General features: G+C 38.0%; 1 protein-coding gene across 5 annotated transcripts; it reads right to left on the minus strand.

The window, feature by feature from the left end:
• Positions 1–6,231: 6,231 nt before the first annotated feature.
• ZHX1 (zinc fingers and homeoboxes 1) lies at positions 6,232–22,275 on the minus strand. Of its 5 annotated transcripts, none has more exons than XR_014013549.1 (4): positions 22,160–22,275; positions 10,654–13,503; positions 10,171–10,261; positions 6,232–8,134 (listed from the first exon to the last, which is right to left on the minus strand). XR_014013549.1 is itself a non-coding variant. In XM_081214283.1 (3 exons), exon 2 carries the CDS (start codon positions 13,276–13,278, stop codon positions 10,657–10,659), a length of 2,622 nt encoding a protein of 873 aa, XP_081070409.1. In that variant the 5' UTR covers positions 13,279–13,503; positions 22,164–22,275; the 3' UTR covers positions 6,232–8,134; positions 10,654–10,656. The 5 variants fall into 5 exon arrangements, 3 of the variants coding, with proteins under 3 accessions (XP_081070409.1, XP_081070410.1, XP_081070408.1); XR_014013550.1 differs by having other exon boundaries at positions 10,171–10,266; XM_081214283.1 differs by lacking the exon at positions 10,171–10,261 and having other exon boundaries at positions 22,164–22,275.
• Position 22,276: the final 1 nt, after the last annotated feature.

The following is a 22,276-nucleotide window of genomic DNA, read 5'->3' on the forward strand; positions in this document are numbered from 1 at the left end:
AAGGAAGTCTAGGAGAAAGAGAGCTTAATTCCACTAAGGTACTTTGTATTTCAAGATAGTCTTCAACAAATGGTGCTGGAATAACTGGACATCCACAGGCAAAAAAAAAAAAAAAGAATCTAGACATACATCTTACACCCTTCACAAAAAGTAACACAAAATGGATCATAGATCTAATTGTAAAATGCAAAACTATTAAACTCCTAGAAAATAACATGGGGAAAACCAAGATGACCTTCAGTATGGCAATGGCTTTTTAGATACAACACCAAAAGCATGATCCATGAAAGAAATAATTGATAAACTGGACTCCATTAAAATTAAGAACTTCTGCTCTGTGAAAGACAGTTTCAAAAGGATGAGAAGACAAGGCATAACCTGGGTGAAAATATTTGCAAAAGGCAAATCTGATAGAGGACTGTTATCCAGGGACTTCCCCGGTGGCACAGTGGTTGAGAATCCACCAGCTAATGCAGGGGGGGCACGGGTTCGATTCCTGGTCTGGGAAGATCCCGTATGCTGCGGAGCAACTAAGCCCGTGTGCCACAACTACTGAGCCTGCGTTCTAGAGCGTGCAAGCCACAACTACCGAGCCCACAAAACAAGAGCCCGTGCTCTGCAACAAGAGAAGCCACTGCAACAAGAAGCCTGTGCACCACACTGGAGAGTAGCCCCCGCTCGCCGCAACTAGAGAAAGCCTGCATGCAGCAAGGAAGACCCAATGCAGCCAAAAAATAAATAGATTATTTTTTAAAAAAGGACAGTTATCCAACATATAGGAAGAACTCCTAAAACTCAGTAAGAAAACAAACAACCTGATTAAAAAGCAGGGCAAAGACCTTAACAGAAATCTCACCTAGGAAGATATACAGATGGCAAATAAGCACATGAAAAGATGCTCAACACCATATGTCATCAAGGAAATGTAAATTAAAACAACAGTGAGATACCGCTACATACCTATTAGAATGGCCCAAATCCAGGATGTTGACAACACCAAATGCTGGTGAGAATGTGGAGCTACAGAACTCTCATTCATTGCCGGTGGGAATGCAAAATGGTATAACCACTTTGGAGGATAGTTTGGCAGTCTCTTACAAAACTAAACATACTTTTACCATATGTCATAAAGACATTACAAGAAGAGATACGTATAGACCAATATCCCTTATGAATATAAGTGTGAAAATCCTCAACAAAATACTAGCATACATAATACAACAGCATATCAAAAGTATGGCACACCATAACCAAGTGGGATTTATCCTAGGAATATGAGTGACTCAGCAAAAGAAAATGAATCAATGTACTACATCATGTTAACAGAACGAAGGGGAAAAAAAGTAAGCTCAGGGCTTCCCTGGTGGTGCAGCAGTTAAGAATCCACCTGCCAATGCAGGGGACACGGGTTCGATCCCTGGTCCAGGAAGATCCCACATGCTGCAGAGCAACTAAGCCTGTGTGCCACAACTACTGAGCCTGTGCTCTAGAGCCCGCAAGCCACAACTACTGAGCCCACGTGCCACAACTACTTAAGCCTGCATGCCTAGAGCCTGTGCTCCACAACAAGAGAAGCCACCGCAGTGAGAAGCCCGCGCACTGCAACAAAGAGTAGCCCCCACTCATCACAGCTAGAGAAAGCCCGCGTGCAGCAACTAAGACCCAATGCAGCCCAAAATAAATGAATAAATTTAATTTTTTTAAAAAAGTAAGCTCGGGCCTCCCTGGTGGCGCAGTGGTTGAGAGTCCGCCTGCCGATGCAGGGGATACGGGTTCGTGCCCCGGTCTGGGAGGATCCCATATGCCGTGGAGCGGCTGGGCCCGTGAGCCATGGCCGCTGAGCCTGCGTGTCTGGAGCCTGTGCTCCGCAACGGGAGAGGCCACAACAGTGAGAGGCCCGCATACCACAAAAAGAAAAAAAAAAAAAAAAAAAAAGTAAGCTCATTTCAATCGATGCAGAAAAGGCATTTGACAAAAGCCAAAACTCTTTCATGATAAAACCTCTTAGAGGGCTTCCCTGGTGGTGCGGTGGTTAAGAACCTGCCTGCTGGGCTTCCCTGGTGGCGCCGCCTGCCAATGCAGGAGACATGGGTTCGAGCCCTGGTCCAGGAAGATGCCACATGCCACCGAGCTACTAAGCTTGTGCGCCACAACTACTGAGCCTGCGCTCTAGAGCCTACGAGCCACAACTACTGAAGCCCGTGCGTCTAGAGCCCGTGCTCTGCAACAAGAGAAGCCACCACAATGAGAAGCCCACGCACTGCAACAAAGAGTAGCCCCTGCTCGCCGCAACTAGAGAAAGCCCGCGTGCAGCAACGAAGACCCAACACAGCCAAAAAATAAATAAATAAAATAAATAAATTTTTTAAAAAAACCTCTTAGAAAACTAGGAGTAGAACTTCCTCAACATGATAAACAGCATTTAATAAAAACCCACAGAGAACATCATATTTGATGGTGAAACTGAAAGCTTTCTTTTATGATCAAGAACAAGACAAGGATGCCCTCTTTCACTATTGCTATTCAACACAGTACTAGAAGTTCTAGCCAGAACCATTAGACAAGAAAAAGAATAATAGGCATCCAAATTGGAAAGGAGTAAAACAACATCTATTTATGGATGACATGATCTTATATAGAGAAAATTCTAAAGAATCCACAAGAAATCTACTAGGGCTGATAAACAAGTTCAGAGAAGTTGCAGGTTACAAGATCAACAAACAAAAATTTGTTGTGTTTCTATACACCAGCAATGAACAATCTGAAAAGGAAATTAAGAAAGCAACTCCAATTAACAATAACATCCTAAAAGAATAAAATACCTATGAATAAATGTAACCAAGGAGGTGAAAGAAAGACTTGTACACTGAAAACTACAAAACATTGCTGAAAGAAATTAAATAAGACCTAAATAAATGGAAAAACATCTTGTGTTCATATATAGGAATACTTAATACTGTCAAGATGTTAGTACTACCCAAAGCAATCTAAAGATTCAACATAATTCCTTCCATAATTCATAATTCAAACTTCCAACAACTTTTTTTGCATAAATGTAAAAACCAACCCTCAAATTCATATGGAATTGCTAAGGACCCCAAAGAGACAAAACAGTCTTGAAAAACAAGAAAGCTGAAGGACTCGTACTCCTGATTTGAAAATGCACTACAAACCTAAAATAGTCAAAACAGTGTGCTACTGGCATAAGGCTAGACATATGGACCAATGGAGTGGAACTGAGAGCCCAGAAATAAACCTTTACATATATGGCCAATTGGTTTTTGACAAGGGCGCCAGGTCCATTCAAAGGGGAAAAGATAGGTGCATCCACAGATGGTGCTGGGATAACTGGATTGCCACATACTAAAGAATGAAGTTGGACCCCTACCTCACAGCATATACAAAAATTTACTCAAACTGGATTAACCTAAATATTAGAGCTACAACCATAAAATCTTAGAAGAAAATATAGGGGTCAATCTTCATGACCTTGGATTTGGCAATGGATTCTTAGATATGACATCAAAAGCATGAGCAACAACAAAGAAAAATAAACTGGACTTCACCAAAATTAAAACTGTGTGTGCATCAATTTTTTTGTGTGCACTATCAATAAAGTGAAAAAGACAACCCACAGAAGGGGATAAAGTACAGTCAATTCTCATTACTTACAGTAGTTATGTTCTATAAAGTCACCACGAATACTGAACAGATGCTCCTAGGGTTAAGGATCCTGGGATCTGGACTTCCCTGGTAGTGCAGTGGTTAAGAATCCACCTGCCAACGCAGGGGATATGGGTTCGAGCCCTGGTCGGAGAAGATCCCACATGCCGCGGGGCAACTTAAGCCTGTGCGCCACAACTACTGAGCCTGCGCTCTAGAACCCATGAACCACAACTACTGAACCCGCATGCCACAGCTTCTGAAGCCCATGTGCCTAGAGCCTGTGCTCCGCAACAAGAGAAGCCGCCACAATGAGAAGCCCGCGCACCACTACCAAGAGTAGTCCCCGCTCGCCGCAACTAGAGAAAGTCCAGCAGCAACGAAGACCCAACACAGCCATAAATTAATTAATAAATTAATTAATTAACTAACTAATTAATTAATTTAAAAAGACCCTGGGATCTTCTGGTCATAAGTTTCATCAATCAGTCAATACATAACCTTGCTTTATGTGTTTTTGCTTAAAGACACCTTATTTAATATATATTGATATATACTGTTTACTCATTAACTTTGAATTCACGGCCAAGAGCACTATTCCTCATGTCTGAATGAAGATTATCTAACACACATTTTCTCCACAAGGCACCCCACAGCCTTCTTGCATTTAGGAATGCTAGACAACACTTTGGTACTACACTTGGGGGGTCATTTTAAACAGTGAAATCACCAACAAGAAACACAAAAATATTTTAAAAGTGGCACTAAACCTTACAAAAAGGATGCTTCTTTACCGTCTGAGAGCTGAAATGAGAGGCAAAACGTCACCTTTTTTGACCTCAGCTGGGAATGTACACACTGGGCAACGCAAATATTTTTGCCCCTATGCACAAGCACATGAATGAGCACTAAAGTGCCAAGAATATTGATTTGGGGGTTACAGTTAAGTTTTAACGAGTAAAATTTGCATATATAGAGTCTGTAAATGAGGATTGACTGTATTTGCGAATCGTGTATCTCATAAGAGTGTAATATCCAGAATATATGAAAAACTCCTAAAACTCAACAACAAAAAGGCAACCCAATTAAAAACTTAGCAAAGGACTCGGACAGACACTTTTCCAAAGATGATATACAAATGGTCGTTAACCACATAAAAGATGCTCAACATCATTAGCCATTAGAGAAATGCAAATCAAAGCCACAGTGAGATATCACTTCACACCTACTAGGATGGTGATAACAATAATTTTAAAAACTGAAAATAAAAGGTGTTGGTGAGGATGCTGAGAAATTAGAACCCTTGTACATTGCTGGTGGAATGTAAAATGGCTACAGACAATTGTGGAAAACAGTTTGATGGTTTGTCAAAAAGTTAAACACAGAATTGCCGTAAGATTCAGCAATTCCACTCCTAGATACATACCCAAAAGAACTGAAGATAGGGACTCACATTGTGAGTTGTATGCTGATGCTCACTGTAGCATTTTTCTAGCCAAAAGGTGACAACAACCCAAGTGTCCATCCATAGACAGATGAATACACACACGTGTGGGCATACACACTGCAATATTAGTCAGCCATAAAAAGAATGAGGGCTTCCCTGGTACCTCAGTGGTTAAGAATCCGCCTGCCGGGCTTCCCTGGTGGCGCAGTGGTTGAGAGTCCGCCTGCCGATGCAGGGGACACGGGTTCGTGCCCCGGTCCGGGAAGATCCCACATGCCGCGGAGCGGCTGGGCCCGTGAGCCATGGCCGCCGAGCCTGCGCGTCCGGAGCCTGTGCTCCGCAATGGGAGAGGCCACAACAGTGAGAGGCCCACATACCGCAAAAAAAAAAAAAAAAAAAAAAAGAATCCGCCTGCCAATGCAGGGGATACGGGTTCGAGCCCCGGTCCGGGAAGATCCCACATGCCGTGGAGCAACGAAGCCCGAGCACCACAACTACTAAGCCTGTGCTCTAGAGCCCGCAAGCCACGACTACTCAGACTACATGCCGCAACTACTGAAGCCCAAACACCTACAGCCCATACTCTGCAACAAGAGAACCCACCACAATGAGAAGCCCACGCACCGCAACGAAGAGTAGCCCCCACTCGCCGCAACTAGAGAAAGCCCGCACGCAGCAACGAAGACCCAACACAGCCCCCCCAAAATAAAAATAAATAAATTTATAAAAAAAGAATGAAATTCTGATATATGCCACCGTATGAATGAACTTTGAAAACACTATGCTAAATGAAACAATTCAGACATAAAAGGACAAAGATTGTATGATTCCACTTATTTGAAATATCAAGAATAGGCAAATTCATAGAAACAGAAAGTAGATGAAAGGTTACCAGGGGTTGTAGGGAGGGGGCAATGGAGAGTTATTGCTTAACAGTTACAGAGTTCTGTTTGGGACGATGAAAAGTTTTAGAAATAGTGGATACTGTTGCCCAACACTGTATATATAATTAATGCCATTGAACTGTACACTTAAAAATGGATATAATGGCAAATTTTGTTATATTTTACCATGATTTTTTGAAAATTCAGTTAATAAAATGAAAAAAAATCACTGAAAACTACGAATCACTGCTAACTTTTATTTTGTATTCAAGGACACAGTTAACCAGGAGAAGAGGGTTCTTTGCTCTGTCAAATAAATATATTTAAAAGCTAGCAAACATCAGAGCAGATTTAAGTGTCAAGTCTTAAGAGACTGGGGGAAAATTACTAATAGTTATTTACAGCTATACAAAGTTAACATATTGCAAGGGAAACATAATATAAATATATTCAAAGGTTTCATTTCCAATACTTGACATTTCAAATTTTGAAAACATTAAAATTATTGTCAAACAAAACTCAGACCACATTAGCAATGATTTAAAAAAGGGAGCAATTTAATCATTATAATACAGAGTGCTTTAAGAAGTTTTTAAACGTGTAAAAGAAAGAACAGTTTAGTGCATTAAATCGTTACTGTCTTTACATTGCTTCTCTTAAAAAAAGTTAACAGTAGTATGAAAAAGCCACCCACAAAGCCAGCTGTTTGAATGAAGAAATAAGCTAAATTGCAGCATTTTGGAATTACTAATAAAGCTATAGTTAAAAAATGAAAAGTTTATAAAAATGAAAGCAGCATGCATAGTCAAGGCTTTTTCATAACATTTTCATTAGATGACAAACATTTAGGTAAAAACAAGAGCTTAATACTTATTATTCATTAAATTAGATAAAATAAACTGGCCAAGCCCACTACATCTGGTCATTCAGAAAAACATTTTAAAATCCAAAGCTAATGAAACTGAACATTTCTTCTATGAAGAAAGCACATTTTGAAAAATGGTCCTGTAGTCACAAAGGAAAGGGTCCTTCTCAACACGAATGAACAGCACCGGTCTTTACAAAGTTTGAGTTAGGAGGAACTTTCAGTCTCCTGAAATGGCAACAGTTAACAGTGAACACTGCCATGTTCATAAGTGAAAAGCTAAGTTTTAACTCATTCTGATCAGTTCAGAATTTTTTTCTTTATTCATTGAAGTTGTTACACAAAGTAGAATTTCACCAAAAGATAATTCTTGAAAATTCTGATCTGACACCTGTACAAAATTTCTGATTGCTATACGATTGTAAGAAAACACTAAGTTAATATTTACTACATGGTTCCTTTTCACATTTTTGGTACAATATTTATTTCAGAGTTTCACCCTATCCAAATTCTTATGCCAGTTTCTTTCCCTTCTTCAGTACTGATTATGTTCGGTTTAAGAAAAAGCTAATTCAGTTTCTAATGAAAAAAAGTAACAGAGTATTACAAGTAGTAATAGTGGTATCCATGAATGTGTTCAATGAAAGATTCAATCGTTAAGCGCCAACGATACCACAAAACCTTCTTGCTCCAATATGTCCACAGCCTGTTTTTCACTTACGTTGAAATTACATAAACCCATGCACAACTCCTTAATCTTAGTGTAGGGCCTGAGAAATGAGACATAGAAATAAATCAGATTTTTCTTTTTCCTGCTTCAAACAAGTTTTACTCTGTAAAATGTTTGGTCACTCAAAGCTATAATCTTAATTAATCATATATCAAAGAATACAGGCAATAAGGCCCATCTTAAGAGACATAACAGTATTAAGCTGAACAGAATATGAGGACAAGTTCTAGTGGTCATTAAACCCCCTCAGAAAGTCTAAGAATCAGAATGTCTCCATCATATCAGAATAAAAATGCACTGCATTGAAATGTGACTTCTTACAACTTGTTTTAATTAGTGTCCTGTGGGCGCTGCAAGACTTCTGCCATCTGCAGCAGTTTAACATTGACACAACATTGAGTCCCACTGTTTTTGGGTATTGGATCCTATTTTTTGAGATTGTGTATGCCCCCAAACGTTTTCAGTGTCATCAAAGATTGAGCCCATTCACAGTAAACCAGACATCTGGAGTTGAAGAATTGATTCTCCTCCAACGTTTTAGGCAGCTATAAAAGAAAAACATAATAAAAAACTAAAATTTTAAAGATAACCATATTTTAACACTTACCACTTTTAGAAACAAAAACGATTAAAATACATCCTCTGTATTCTCTTATTAATCCTGAGATCACTTGCCATATGTATCATGTGTAATGCAGATTTTGTGTGCAACTCCAGTGTATACGTTCTGCATATACCAGATTTGCTTACAGACATTTTTTACCTACATGTAATAATTTATAAAAAAATATTAGTAGGAAGTATATATTTAATTGTATTCATAATAGACTATGAAATCTAAAGACTTGTATTTTTTTCTATTTATGTACGGGGCTAGCTTGTGCAAAAGACATATGTGTTTATCACTTTTTTGCAGTAACTATTTTGGAAAGGTTTTGGTTACTTTTTTTTGGTAAATTAAACCGTATCTAAATGAAGAAGTAACTGTTTAGAGGAAATTCACGGTGAATCCCTTTATAAGATGAAAAATTATTTTGTTAACTTGCTAATTAATGGGTATCATAATTTTAGACTTTTGCATATTTTAAAATTAGAGCATGCCAATATAGGTACCACAAAAGTACATGTATAACATATACGATACAATTTTTTAAAAACCATGCATGGCTTTGTGTGAATTTTCTGACCCTAGTGTCCATTAGTGTATTGATATATAACTTACGAATTACCCACACAAACTTAAAGTAAGGTCAAACTAAGCTGTACAACAAAGTTCACATTATTTTTAGAATGAGATTACAACTTTCTCCAAAATCACTGCAGAGGTTACTACAACAACGACAACAATTCACTGCAGCAACAAATTTGTTGATTCAGTCTTGGCCGAGTGCACATTCTTGTGTTTAGTAACAACAACAAAAAAAAGCTTGTAAAAAATATTTTCTGCATCTGGGTCAGAAGAAAGCCTGTCCTGAAGATTTCTGACATAAGGAAATGGAGGGCTGCATTTCAGGATAAAGCCGTACAAGACTGTTTAACTTCTTGTGACTCACAAGGATACATTATGCTCTATAACCTGGAGTGAGATTCATTCTAAAATAGGTGTATTTTTAGTCTCATCTGTTTTTCTGCCTGAAAAATAAAAAACCTGTTAATGAAAAGAATATCTGGAAAAAAAGAATATCTTGCTTACTGCCAAGCAATAAGAATGGTGCCTGGTACATATTAAGCTCTCTATAAATAATTGTTAAAACAAAATAAATAAAACCAGGGAGGAAGGCATGGGGGAATTAAAGAAATTCTGTGCAGAATAAGAGAGCATAAAAGTAGCAGATGGGATAGGGATGCAAAAAGCTATGGAAGTAAGTATAATAAGTATGCTCACATGATGAGGGTCTAAGCCTCTTTTCCTCCCCTGCTGTTTCAGAACACTGCAGTGATTTCTGACAACAAGGTGCTTTTGGACTACTGATGGACAGATACAAACACTTCATGACAACTGCACTGTTTTTAAAAAAAGTACAGTCTTATCCTAGAACACTCCAAAACAGAGAGTAGAAAAGAAGCAAACTATGCTACTGAATTCCAAAAGTATTAAGAATTCAAGTTCTAACTCCAAATCAGGTATCTGGATTTGCAACTACAGTGAAATTTTAATTAATCCAATCTATAAAAGAATTAAGAGTTAAGGAACATGCCAAACCTTTCAAATTTAAAGCATATATACTTGCAGTTTAATGCCTACAGAGAGAGATTTTTAACTTAATAATGTGTTTCTGCTGGTAGCAGGTTTGTTTTATATCAAATAAGGAAAAGACATTTTAGGCAATTGAGTTAATTTAATATAAAATCTGTTATTTACCACTGATCCCTAAAACAGAAATAATTTATATCACAGCTTTCAAAGGCAGATGCCACCTAAGCAAACATGAATTTATATATCGCTTAAAACAGACCTTTGGCTTTTAATAGAAAAAAATTTGAATAATTTTAATACTTAAAGCATTTTAAACTCTAGTTAAAAATCTAATAGTTTGGGGGGCAATACAATGAATAAAGAAAGAGAGAGAGCCATTTTCACCTAGTTTCCTAAAACTGAGCAATCTTCACCCCTGTGGTAAGTCTTTCCTTCGGTATACTTTTCCCCTTCTTTTTATTTTCGTTTTTGAATTCTTTCCTTAAACAGGCAAAAAATGAAGCTTTAGTGAAGGAGGGTTGCAAGAAATACATTTTAGTTATCTTTAGTATGTGTGAATCCCCAACCCGCCCACCAGTCTTCCTTCTTAGAGAATGGGTAACTTTCCCTTAAAACAAAGTAAAGAACATTTCACATAAAAAATAATTAAGGCAACATTAAACTCTACATAATAAACATAACCATCACAAGAATCAGACTGCACATGATAATCGTATCTCTTGGCTATACTCATGGCACCTAGTCCTCTTATGAGGCGTAAGAGAAACTATTTTAGAAAAAAATCCGTCAAAAGTGACGATGACAAATACGAGGTGACTGTGCTAAATGTATGTGGTTGGTGAATGCACACGCAGCTTAACAACTTACATTTCAGTCATCTGATTTAGAAAGCTTCCGCTTCACATGTCGTGGGGGTTCCCAAGTGTCACTGTCATCTGTTTCTTCTTCATCCTCTTCCTGATCATCAATAACTTCATCTTCCTCCTCATTCTCCTCAAATAATTCTATACCTAACTCTGATCTTCTCTGTCTTTCAGCAAACCATTCTCTGACCTGCTCGTAGCCCATATGTGATTTGTTAACAAGTTCATCGAGGTCCTGCTCGTTAAGAAATTTGTGCTTCAGGTAATAATCCTTCAGTATTGCGGTTCCAGTTTTGAATTTGATGAGGGACGGCCCCCTGTCCCAGTTGTTCATTCTCTTGCTTCCTCTGGGCCGCCCGCGAGGTCTTCCTCTTCCCCTTCCTTTGGGTCTCCCTCTCCCCCGTTTCCTAAGAGAAGACAGACCGTTCATACTGCTTGAATTGGCGCTTTGATAGTAGTAGTACCATTTTAAGTTTCCATTTTTCCAAGCATAACGGGTGTCCCCAAACCAACTAACTATGTCTGTTCTAGCAAGCCCGCTTTCTTCAGCCAACTTGTCATACTCTTCTGGCGACGGCCACTGTGTTCGGACAAACGCGCTTTTAAGCATGTGCAACTGCTCGGGTGTTTTTTTACATATTTTGCCCGTACTCCCTGACTTAGGTGCACTAGACTCATCTCCAGGAGAAGTTTCTCCAGTTTCTTCTTTGGAACTACCTGCATTGCTTTCCTCTATTTCTCCTTTCTCTTCCTTTAAAGCTTTTGATTTCTTCTTCTCTGTAAACCAAGCATCAATTTCCCTTCTGGTAAGTTTGGTTTGCGCTCTTAACCTATTTAATTCTTCTTCTGTAAGTACGGAGCTGTTGAGAAAACTCGCCTGTAGGGCACGAAGCTGCTCTGCCGTCTTCTCTTTAAACTTTTGGGGAGTAAAGTCTGGAAAAGGATTCCAGGATTGTTTCTGCTGTGAAGTGCCAACAGCTGGGGACTCCGTGGTTTCATCACTGGAGTCTATGATAATAGTGGCGGAGGAATCATTGTTGAGATGTAAGCACTGATTACTCTTTGAATTTCTCTGGTTGTACCTTGTGTCACTAAACCATTTTTTAATCTCTCCTTTTGTCAGCCCTGTGATTTTCATAAGTCTGATAATTTCGGAATCGTGGGGAAACTGATTCTTTAGGTAACTAACTTTTAATTCTGCCAGTTGCTCTTTAGTCTTTTTTGCCCGAACGCCGAACGCATCAGGGCTCGCCACTGCAGTCTCATTTTTTACAAGCTGAGAGGATGGGGCTCCTGCTGCTGCTGGCTTGGTCTCTGCAGTAGGCTGAGCCGCCGGGAGCTGACTTTTCTGTGCGTTTGTTTGATTTGGAACCCCTGCCACTGTCAAGGCTATAGGTGCTGCTACTGGCAAGGTATTCGTGCCAGCCACTTGGGTAAGGACCAGACCTGGCTGGCCAACTATTTGGCATGTCTGTAAGATGGATGGTAAACCATTACTCCCTGTGGAAATGTGGGCGGGGATGACAGTGATGGTCTGAGGCACAGTGTGCACTGTTCCGTTGGATTGTTTTCTCCTCGCCTCCTCTACTTCCTCGGGAGTCCAGCTGACACCATGTTTTAGACGTTGGGCTGAAAACCATATCTTGATCTGTTCCTCTGTATATTTTGCTTGGGCAGAAAGAACAGTAATTTCTGACATTGTTGGATAAGGGAATTTGTTGTAGGTGTTGAGCAACAGGGGGTTGTTATCCAATGCAGCATTGTAAGTAGGAATGCTATTAACAGGGATGAGGACTTTGGGGCTCAAACTGGAATTCTGCTGAGCTGATACAGCAGTGATAACCTGTGCTAACCCAGGAAGAACTGCTGCCGGGGTCACAGGTGTGCTGGCAGTATTTGGATGTGTCCTGTTTACGATGGAAGTACTCGGATTTGATTCAGAAGCTGAAGACCTTGGATTGTCCACCGTTCCTTCACGGTCTGGTTTGATTTCATTCTCTTTCTCTTCCGGAACGCCCTCAGCTGAGTTATGATGAACTGTAATCCGTTTGTTCTCCACTTTGTTTTTCATCATTTTCATGATAGGAGTTTTACTGATGGATATTCCCGAAGAAGAGACTTCTGTCGATTCAGCTTGCTCTGAATTCTCCTCTTTAACAAAACTACCATCAAAAGTCAGATCATTTATTGTCTGTTCAAAGATTGTCTGGTTATTTCGTTTCACCATCGTCAACTTGAAATTTTCTTCTCCTGGGTGATACTTCAGATTATGCTCAGAAAGTGCATCATACCTTTTGGTAAGAAAATTGCATTCGACACAAACATAGGATGAGTTTAGCACTACGTGGGGATGTTCTGAATCCACATGAAAAGTAAACATATTTAGATCTGGAGTTTGAAAAGTACAATATTTACATTCATAGCCACCTTCAACTTTTTTATTTTGCTGATTGTCAGAGTCCACGGATTCATGAACTTCTTCATCACTTGAGATACTCTCTGCTCTGGTGTTTTCTACAGGTGTAAGTACAGGAGGACCTTCATCCAAATCTGATATCAACTCGAGGTCTGGATCCTGTTCACTGGCAAGGACCATGCAGGGTGTTGTGGATTTTCGCCTGCTTGCCATTCTGATGTTATGGGGGAAATCTCAGTGGAGATTAAAAAGCATTGGGGCTTAAAACTGTTCAGTATTCTTCATTTGAAAACAATGGCTTTTGGTTCTTCAAGTCTGTCTTTGTGCTCAACAAGTCTCATTAGCAGCTTTTTCATGGTGCTATCAAGTAAAGAGCTTATGGTTGGCAAATAAAATACTGCTGAACTGCTGAAATTTTTGAAGCACAACTCCAATCACCTACATTAAGATAAATTAAAAAATGTTTTTAAATGAGTGATTAGATCTATTAAGCAAATTACAGTTATATTTCACTTACATGAAGTTGTTGGAGAGCTCAGTTATAAAGATGTAGAATAAGACCAGACCAGGAAAAAAGTCCTCTAAGGGTCAAAATAGATGTCTCCAAGCCAACTCACTGAAGGTCATGTACTGTACCTCATGGGTCAGCCCACGGACTTGTTTATTTAGATTTTTCAGCTAGCCAGCTATATATTGGAAGGGAAGGGGGAAAAAGAGTCTGCTTCGGCAGGCATACTAATATCAATGTGAAATGATCATCTGTTAACAGGGGAGGAACTTTAAAACTATAAAAGCAGCCACAGATACTCAAGACTATGACCACTAAGTGTATAAGAAATTCAATCCATCAGTTATGCCTGCTTCTTCCTCCTGGTCTGTCTTATCCCAAAAGCATGCCCAAGTATGGCAAAAGCAACAAAGGCAGAATATAAATGATCAAAGTTTCAGAAACATTATCTTAATCATTCTCCACAATGCTATCAAAATTGCTAAAACATATCTAATCATATCAGTCTCCTGACTTAAAGCTTATGATGGGTCCCCAGTGCTTAAAGAATGAAGTTCAAACTCCTTAAGCCACATGTAGTTCCCTTCACATCCTGGCTGCAACCTTAATTTCCTACCATCTCCCTCCTGACTCCTATTTCTTTATGTTTTAGGCACAGAGCAAAAACGATTGCTATTCTAGGGACTCTCAGTGCAGGCCATTCCTTGTGCCAGGACACTTGTTTGTGCGCTGGGTGTGATGAGCTCTCTATAGATCTGCCTGATAGATCACCTTCTCCCCTTAGCTGGGCCCAACCTCCTCCCCGGTTTATCTCTAGTCTAGCACTTACCATATTGTACCAGAGGAATGTTACACTTCTGTCCCGAAACCTCCAGTTTCCTTATTCATTTTTTCCTTCTTTTTTAAAGTAATAGCTTTTGTGAGATATAGCAAAGCTCCTGAAAGTCTGGATGGAGGCAATTTCCTTTATGTCTTCAATCTAAGCTCTCCCAGCTGAGCTATCTTGGCTGACTTCTCACACATTTCTATATCTCCTTTTGCATACAGAAGCCTGGAAGTAGAGACTCACTACATGCTTATGAACCTGAACTAGGGAGTTCCCTGGTGGTCTAGTCGTTAGGATTCAGCGCTTTCACTGTTGTGCCCCGGGGTTCAATCCCTGGTTGGGGAACTAAGATCCACACCCCACCACACACACAAAACTACTTCCAACCCAAACTAGAATGAATAGAAAAAGAGTCCTGTAAAATTCAAAATGCCCTAAGGGCATCACCATGGAAAATGTAGCTGAAATTCACAAGAATGACCTTGAATCATCAAGAAAAAGTGAATTATGTTCATACAAATACATTTTAATACTTTTGCACCCAAAATAGTTAAAATACAATTTTGATGCTAAATCAAAGTTGGTGTGCTTCTAAATTCTAAACCAAATGAAAATGAATACAATAAGTGGTATCACTTATTTTGTACCACAAATTGGAACTATTTTTATTTACTAGTGTAATCCTTGTCCTAGCTGAACTGAGGAGAAAAAGTTTATTTCAAAGATTATAGCAAAACTAGGTCTCCATGACTCAGTAGAGGGAGAAACATTTTTAGGAAACAGAGCTGTCCAAAGAGAGAATGTCCTGCCTTTGAAGGTGGTAAGATCCTCCTCACTGGGATTATTCAAATATATACTACATATCCATTTGATGGATCCAAGCAACAGGTGGAAAGTGGGACCGAAAGTCAGACTAAATGTCCTGATTTCCCATATTACAAAATAAAGAGCATCAGCTTAGTAATAATAATGGTATCAACAGTCCAAACCCCACTCTCCAAAGTGTCAGTGTTTTTTTTTTTCTATAAAAAATCTTTGATTTCTAAGGGAACATAAAGAAATCACTGAAATTTTAAATGATTTCTTAACTAAATGTTATAAACTAAGATAATACCATCTCTCCTACTCAATTCAATAGGGAACACCACTCTTTTGATCATTTTTTCCTCATTAGAAACAGGGAATTTCTCAAATAAGACTTTAAGCAGAAGAGTAACCAATGAGCAGCACCCACATTTTTGACAGTGAAGGAGAATTGCTGAAAGGCAGGGGAGTAAGCTATTTTGTGACTGTTATTCTCATAGAATCTTAGATTATATTTAGTTAGGGTATATTAATAGCCAGAAGTCAAAGATAGAGGGGTTTTTCTTGAAACTACATTTCCTGAAAATGGTGGTTTTCAAACTTTTTGTTGTAAGCAGGAGAGCCCTTTCTTCAAACAAAATTCTATGAGAAGCCCAAGGGCAAAACTGATTAAAGAATATAGCCACTGGTCGGAGAAGTATAGAAGCTAAACTACTTCCTGACCCCATCCCATGGACCCCACAATCCCTACTTCCCCCTCTGATGGGTTCTGAGATGCGTCTGAAGCCTTTGTCTTAAAAACGTAAATACTTTCATCAAAAATCCTCAGCTTGCCAGTGCTAAGTGAAATGTGAAAGCTAAAGTGAATTTAATGTGTACTTTCAGGTTGTTTCACTCTAAAAGGCAGGCCTGGAGCGCCCAAGAGTAGAACAGAGTAACCTATACTAATAAAAAGATACAGAAGAGAAACTTGAGGAGCTCAGATCCCTTTATTATTCTGGTTCTCTAGCTCTTGGGTTAAACTTCTTTCTTTTTATCCTATCTAGCATAAAAATAGAAATATGCTATGAAATTATTACTTTTCCTTATAGTTCACTAGCTCAGGATGGTCAGTTTGTAAGAACTGAAACAGATATAAAAATTTAAAAGCTTAAATATTTTTTGCTAAAGTCATGAAAATTACAAAAATTCATGTATTATTATCTAATGATATATACACACAATTGTGCTTTTTCCTTTGAAAGCACTGGTCTTTGAAAGGAATTTGAAAATTTAAAATTAAATTTATTTCAATTAAATATTTTAAATTAAATGTATAATTTTAAAATTATAATTAAATTTAAATAAGCTACTTAAAAGAAAGGCTTAAGGGCTTCCCTGGTGGCGCAGTGGTTGAGAGTCCACCTGCCGATGCAGGGGACATGGGTTCGTGCCTCGGTCCAGGAGGATCCCACATGCCGCGGAGCGGCTGGGCCCGTGAGCCATGGCCACTGAGCCTGCGCGTCCGGAGCCTGTGCTCCGCAACGGGGGAGGCCACAGCAGTGAGAGGCCCGCGTACCGCAAAAAAAAAAAAAAAAAAAAAGGCTTAAAAAAAATCTTCAGTAATGCAAAAGACTAAAAATCTGATTATTTTGAGTAGCCTAGGTTGCCTCAACCTGGATTACTTCTATACTCAGCTACATAGACCTGAGAAATACTCTTTCCTCTTCACTTCTAAAACTGTTTGCTCACATTTTGCTAACAAAACCAGAGTCAATATATTATTTAACATATTTCCAAAGGGAGACTAAGAGTTTCCAAAAGAGCCTCAAGATTTGGTCCAATGGCTCAATTCTATTATTATGATATAACCTAAAAATAAATCAAAGCACAAACAAGGGCATCCTCGTGGTCCTTATTATAAAGTCATGATCTGGGGGAGAAGCAGGGACCTCAGTACAATCGTCCCATTTTTTATGGAAGAAGAAACCCAGGCCCAGGGGGATAAGTTCACAGAGGCTTTGTGGTGTAGGGTAAAACCACAGGTTTTAGAGTCTCCTCTGTCACTTAGTAGTTAGGTGACTGGAAAAGTTACCCAATATCAACCTCATATCAACCTCAGTTTTCTCACCTATAAAACCAAAATTCTTCAGTTCAACAAATCCACTGAACAACTATTTGTTGAAGGTCAACCACGTGCCAGGCACTGTGTTGGGCACTTGGATTACAGCAGTGACCAGGACAAATCATCTCTGGTCTGCCAGGTTCTAGCAGTTGAGCAAGGAAAACAGGCAGTAAACAATTACTTAGACTAACTATGATCAATGTAATGAGAGAGGAAGTATCGGGAACTATATAAGCACATTACAGGAGGCTTCTAGAAAAGAAGCAGAGAAGGCTGCCCTGGAGAAAATAAGAATACTGGTATCCTACCTCAGAGGCTGATCAAATAAAAATGCTTCACACACTCTGATATACAGTAGGTGCCTAATTAATGCTTTTTTCCCAGTCCCTGAAAAATTCTTTTGGGAATGAATAAATACCATTTATTTACTATTATTCTCTTTCTTTCTATCTCTCAAGCAACATAATCAGCTGACAAGGCACACAAGTTGAACGCAAAAGCAAAAGGGGTTAAAAATACAGAATAAGAATTTCCATGGTGTGGTTTCAATTCATCTCCTTTCGTCATTACAGTGCAGTGGAGCTGAGACAGGAAAACTGCCATATAGAAATTGCTATTAGCTGACAGGCATCTCATCCTCCCTTTGAAAGTCAACTCAAAGAAGCTTAAAATCAATTTGTGGAAGCTTGCACTATTTACCTATAAAAGAGGGTTAGAGTTTAGTTGCACAACTGAGGAGCTAGGTGGCTTTGCAGTTAAAACATAATTAAAGTGAAGTCTGCCAATAAAAGAAAAAATTATGCTATAAATGCATCCAGCACTATAAATATAATTATGTTTGAATGCTATTTTCAGTTAATCTTTCAGTAGATAAATACGTTAACAAAATAAATGATCAAATCCATTACACTGCCATTAAAAATGATATTCAAAAAAGTAATTAAGGAATATGGTAAAGTATCCATTTACTGTTAAATTTTTAAAAATCAGAACAAAATTTGTATATTGATTATAAAATAACTATGGGAAAATATGTATGCATGTGGACAAAGGCTAGATGAGAACATAAAAAATGAAATTTTCACATGAGATTATGGGTGAAATTTTTTTATGTGTGGTATTTACAGGTTTTCTTTAATATTGTTATGACATTGCTTTACTGTAAATACAACAAACAATAGTTTCAAGGCCTTAAAACTGCAAATAGACTAAAATATTCCTATGGTCATTTGTCTCAAGCTGGAAACAAAGTTTACTTTCTATTTTTAAAGCAAAAACATGTGCTACATAAAGGTTTTTTCAGGAGGAAGAAGAATCTGAGTATGTACAGCATTCAGGGGTATTCCAGACATCTTTGGGGACTGCTGCTCCACGGTAGAGAAGTTAGACTGGTTCTAAGAGCCCGCAAGACCACACATAATCTCCAGGGTGTAGATCTAGGCCAAGCCAATTCCATGGTTCTATCTGCGCACTGGTTCTTCTCCTGAGGGTAGGGTGCTCCTTAACCAATTCATGATTCTTAGCTCATGAAAATAATTACATGAAATTTTCTCTGCAGAAAAGCATTTAGTGAAAGCAAAATTTATTTCATCACAGAATAAAAATCTGGAGCAGTTCTAAAAGTAGTTCTTCTTACATGGTCAGAGAGAATGTCTGTTTAGCTCTCCACTATATTCCCAGGGCCAAATACAGTGCCTATTAAGGCCCCAATAATACTTGCTGGGGAAAAAAAAGCTTTAAAATATATGTGTATTGTGTATTATAACGTACATTCTACTTCATTAAGCACTCATTTATAGAGGCGCTGTAAAGAACACCTGTGCTCGCTTTACAGTACTTTCACTGGTAAAACCCTTACTAATAAAATTACCTTAGTCACTAGAATATGAAAACATGCTCAAATATAGAACACTTTATTTATTAAAACATAGCAATGGATATTCAACAAATATTTACCAATATCTATAATTCTACCAAAACAAATCAGTTTTATGTGTGAATAGTGTATATCTAAATTTGTAGACTATATAAAAATGAAACAAGGATGATAAATTCATTCAAAGAATTAGTCCTGCAGTAGAATTCAGAAGAAAAGGCACAGTTCTTATAAAGATAGCAAATACAAATTCGAACTTAGAATCATTATTTCTCTATAAGAGAAAACTATATTTTAATGATATTCTATATTTTTAAAGAGATTTAAAAACAGGTTCTCAATGTAATATACTATAAAGAGTTAGTGGATTGTTTCAAATTCTATGCTTAGCGCTAAAAAAAAAGTCTAAAACGTTTTATAACTAAGTAGGTCCATAGCTACACGGAATTTCCAAGCCTCTATTTTTCTGGCTGTCTTGTACTTTAAATTAAATGATTAACAGTTTATTGGCCTAGTTAGCCACAAAGGCATGTGATTTTGGTAAGATGTTATGCGAATAAAAAAAACTTTGTTTTTAGGCCAATTCTGGGTCAAATAAGAACATTTAGAAGATAACTATGATTTTTAAGTACTGTGTTAGTTTTGACCGAGTACCAACTAAGTAAAACTGTTCTTAGGACAACTAAAATATACAAACTAAGAATCCTTTGAAATGTGTATTTATACCCATACTGAGAACTCTTAGGACTCTGTATTCTATTTAGTTTCACTTCTCCCTCTCTGAGTCAGAGTTCTGTTTAGCCAGCTGAAAATACTTATTTTTACATGTTTGTATTCAAACTAAAAGTTACAAATCCACCAAAATCACAGAATGCCTGAAATCATAGTAGGAACAAGGAATAATGGACTCAAACGAAAACAAAGGCATCCACCATGGTTTTTTAAAAAAAGGTGGCCAAGAGGATACTTTTTTTAATTACAAAATTTTTCTTTGGTCTTTACACACTTGAGGCGTTTTTCAAAGCTAAAATATAAAAATATTTAGAAACAAGAGTCAAGTTCTCAAAAAAAAATTAAATGAGCAACTTGTCAACCCACAACAAACGTTTGTAAAAATTACTGTAACCTAGAATTAGTACCTAAGAGATAAATCTCAAGAAAATTGCCAAAATGGTCTCAAGATAATAAAAATTCAAGTATCAAGGTGAATACAGACGGGAGTGAACGTGATCCAAGTAATAGCATCTAAGAAACCGTGGCCAAAGATTATCTAATTTCAGAAGATCCCTTTGCTAATGCTAATTAAGGCTTAAAGGGTTAGAAACTCTATCCTCTCTACCTGTTTTTTTTCTATCGGAGAAAGCCAACTTTAACGCTGCTAAAGATTAAAAGGAGAAGCTAGGCTGGACAGATTTCTCCTGGTAACCTCTGACCCCAGATTTGAGGAGTGAAATGTCTTTTTGAATGGTCTCTAGGACACTAACATCCTGGTGTTCTACCTTCGGCTGGCATGTAGGTTGGTATGTAGTGATATACAAACTAGCCCTATAATGAAATCTCCTGTCTTTATTATTCAAGTTTGTGAATAGGATCCAAAAGTAATTTTCGGCTGAAAATAATTTTCCCCTACTTTTCTCAAGGAAGTGTATTAAATCTTTCACAGACAATCTAACACAAGAATGCTATTCTTGATTCTAAGTGAGATTATCATTGAAAGGCTGAAAAGCCATTCATCTGTCCATTATCTTCCCCATTTATAAAATAAAGTAAATGTTACCTATTTCACTCAGGATATAATCATTCAATTTTTAAAAATACTTTGAAGGGGGCTTCCCTGGTGGCGCAGTAGTTAAGAATCCGCCTGCCAATGCAGGGGACACGGGTTCGAGCCCTGGTCCAGGAAGATCCCACATGCCGCGGAGCAACTAAGCCCGTGCACAACAACTACTGAGCCTGCGCTCTAGAGCCCGCAAGCCACAACTACTGAGCCTGCGTGCTACAACTACTGAAGCCCACGCGCCTAGAGCCTGTGCTCTGCAACAAGAGAAGCCACTGCAATGAGAAGCCCGCGCAGAGCAATGAAGAGTAGCCCCTGCTCGCCGCAACTAGAGAAAGCCCACGCGGAGCAACCGAGACCCAACGCAGCCAAAAATAAATAAATATAATTAATTAATTAATTTAAAAAATGCTTTGAAGGATAATAGTAATTAGTATTGGTAATGTCAACTTGTAAGAACACAAAAAATGAAAGTGAACCACCACATTAATGATTATGGAATCTTTCCTAGTACTTTCTGGAGTCATATACAATAACAATTGGACTAAATAAATATTTCCAACAGTATAGTATGTAATGCTTCTTATAAAAGCCAACTTACATCAGGTAAATAAAATATAAAAGTAATTAAGTACAAATATATTCAAATATTTAAATAGTGGTATGCTTAACCTAAATCAAAGTATTTAATTATTAACATCTTAACTTTTATAATTGTAATTAACTATTATTAGAGGACTGTATACTGAAAACATATTTTCAGAAGTTGTTCTTGTAAGTCTTGAAGCATTTTTCTGGATATAGGCAAAAGAATAGTAAAATTTCTAGATCAATTTCCCCACAGAAAAGGTCTCTACCCTCATGACCTTCATCTGCCTGGTTCACCACTATTACCACAGCACCTGGTACAGTGCCTGATACACAGTGGATGTCAGCAAATGTATTGAATAGATTGAAAAATCAATTCTAAATATACCACATAGATTTATTATGAAGTGTGATGCTGTTTCCTTTGAAATTAAAGCAGACAATACTTCTATATTTTTTCAAGTTTGAAAGTACATTTCTAAAAAAAGAGTTAAGAATATATCTGCTGCTTTTTTAAGAAAAGCTTTTAAAACTTTAGCCAAATATAGTATCACTATATTAAGTGAGCACATTCAGTATCTGAGTTTTTACCAAAACGATGAAACACATACTTGCCATAGCTTCCTCCGCATTCTGTTCTTTGACACAGAAGGGTGTCCCCTCAAATTAGGAGATGTTTAGCTCAGGCCATCATTACCAACAGGTCCAAAGTACCTATCTGCCATCTC

The sequence above is a fragment of the Mesoplodon bidens genome (genome assembly GCF_964165515.1).
Source record: "Mesoplodon bidens genome assembly, chromosome: 16".
NCBI lineage: Eukaryota > Metazoa > Chordata > Mammalia > Artiodactyla > Ziphiidae > Mesoplodon > Mesoplodon bidens.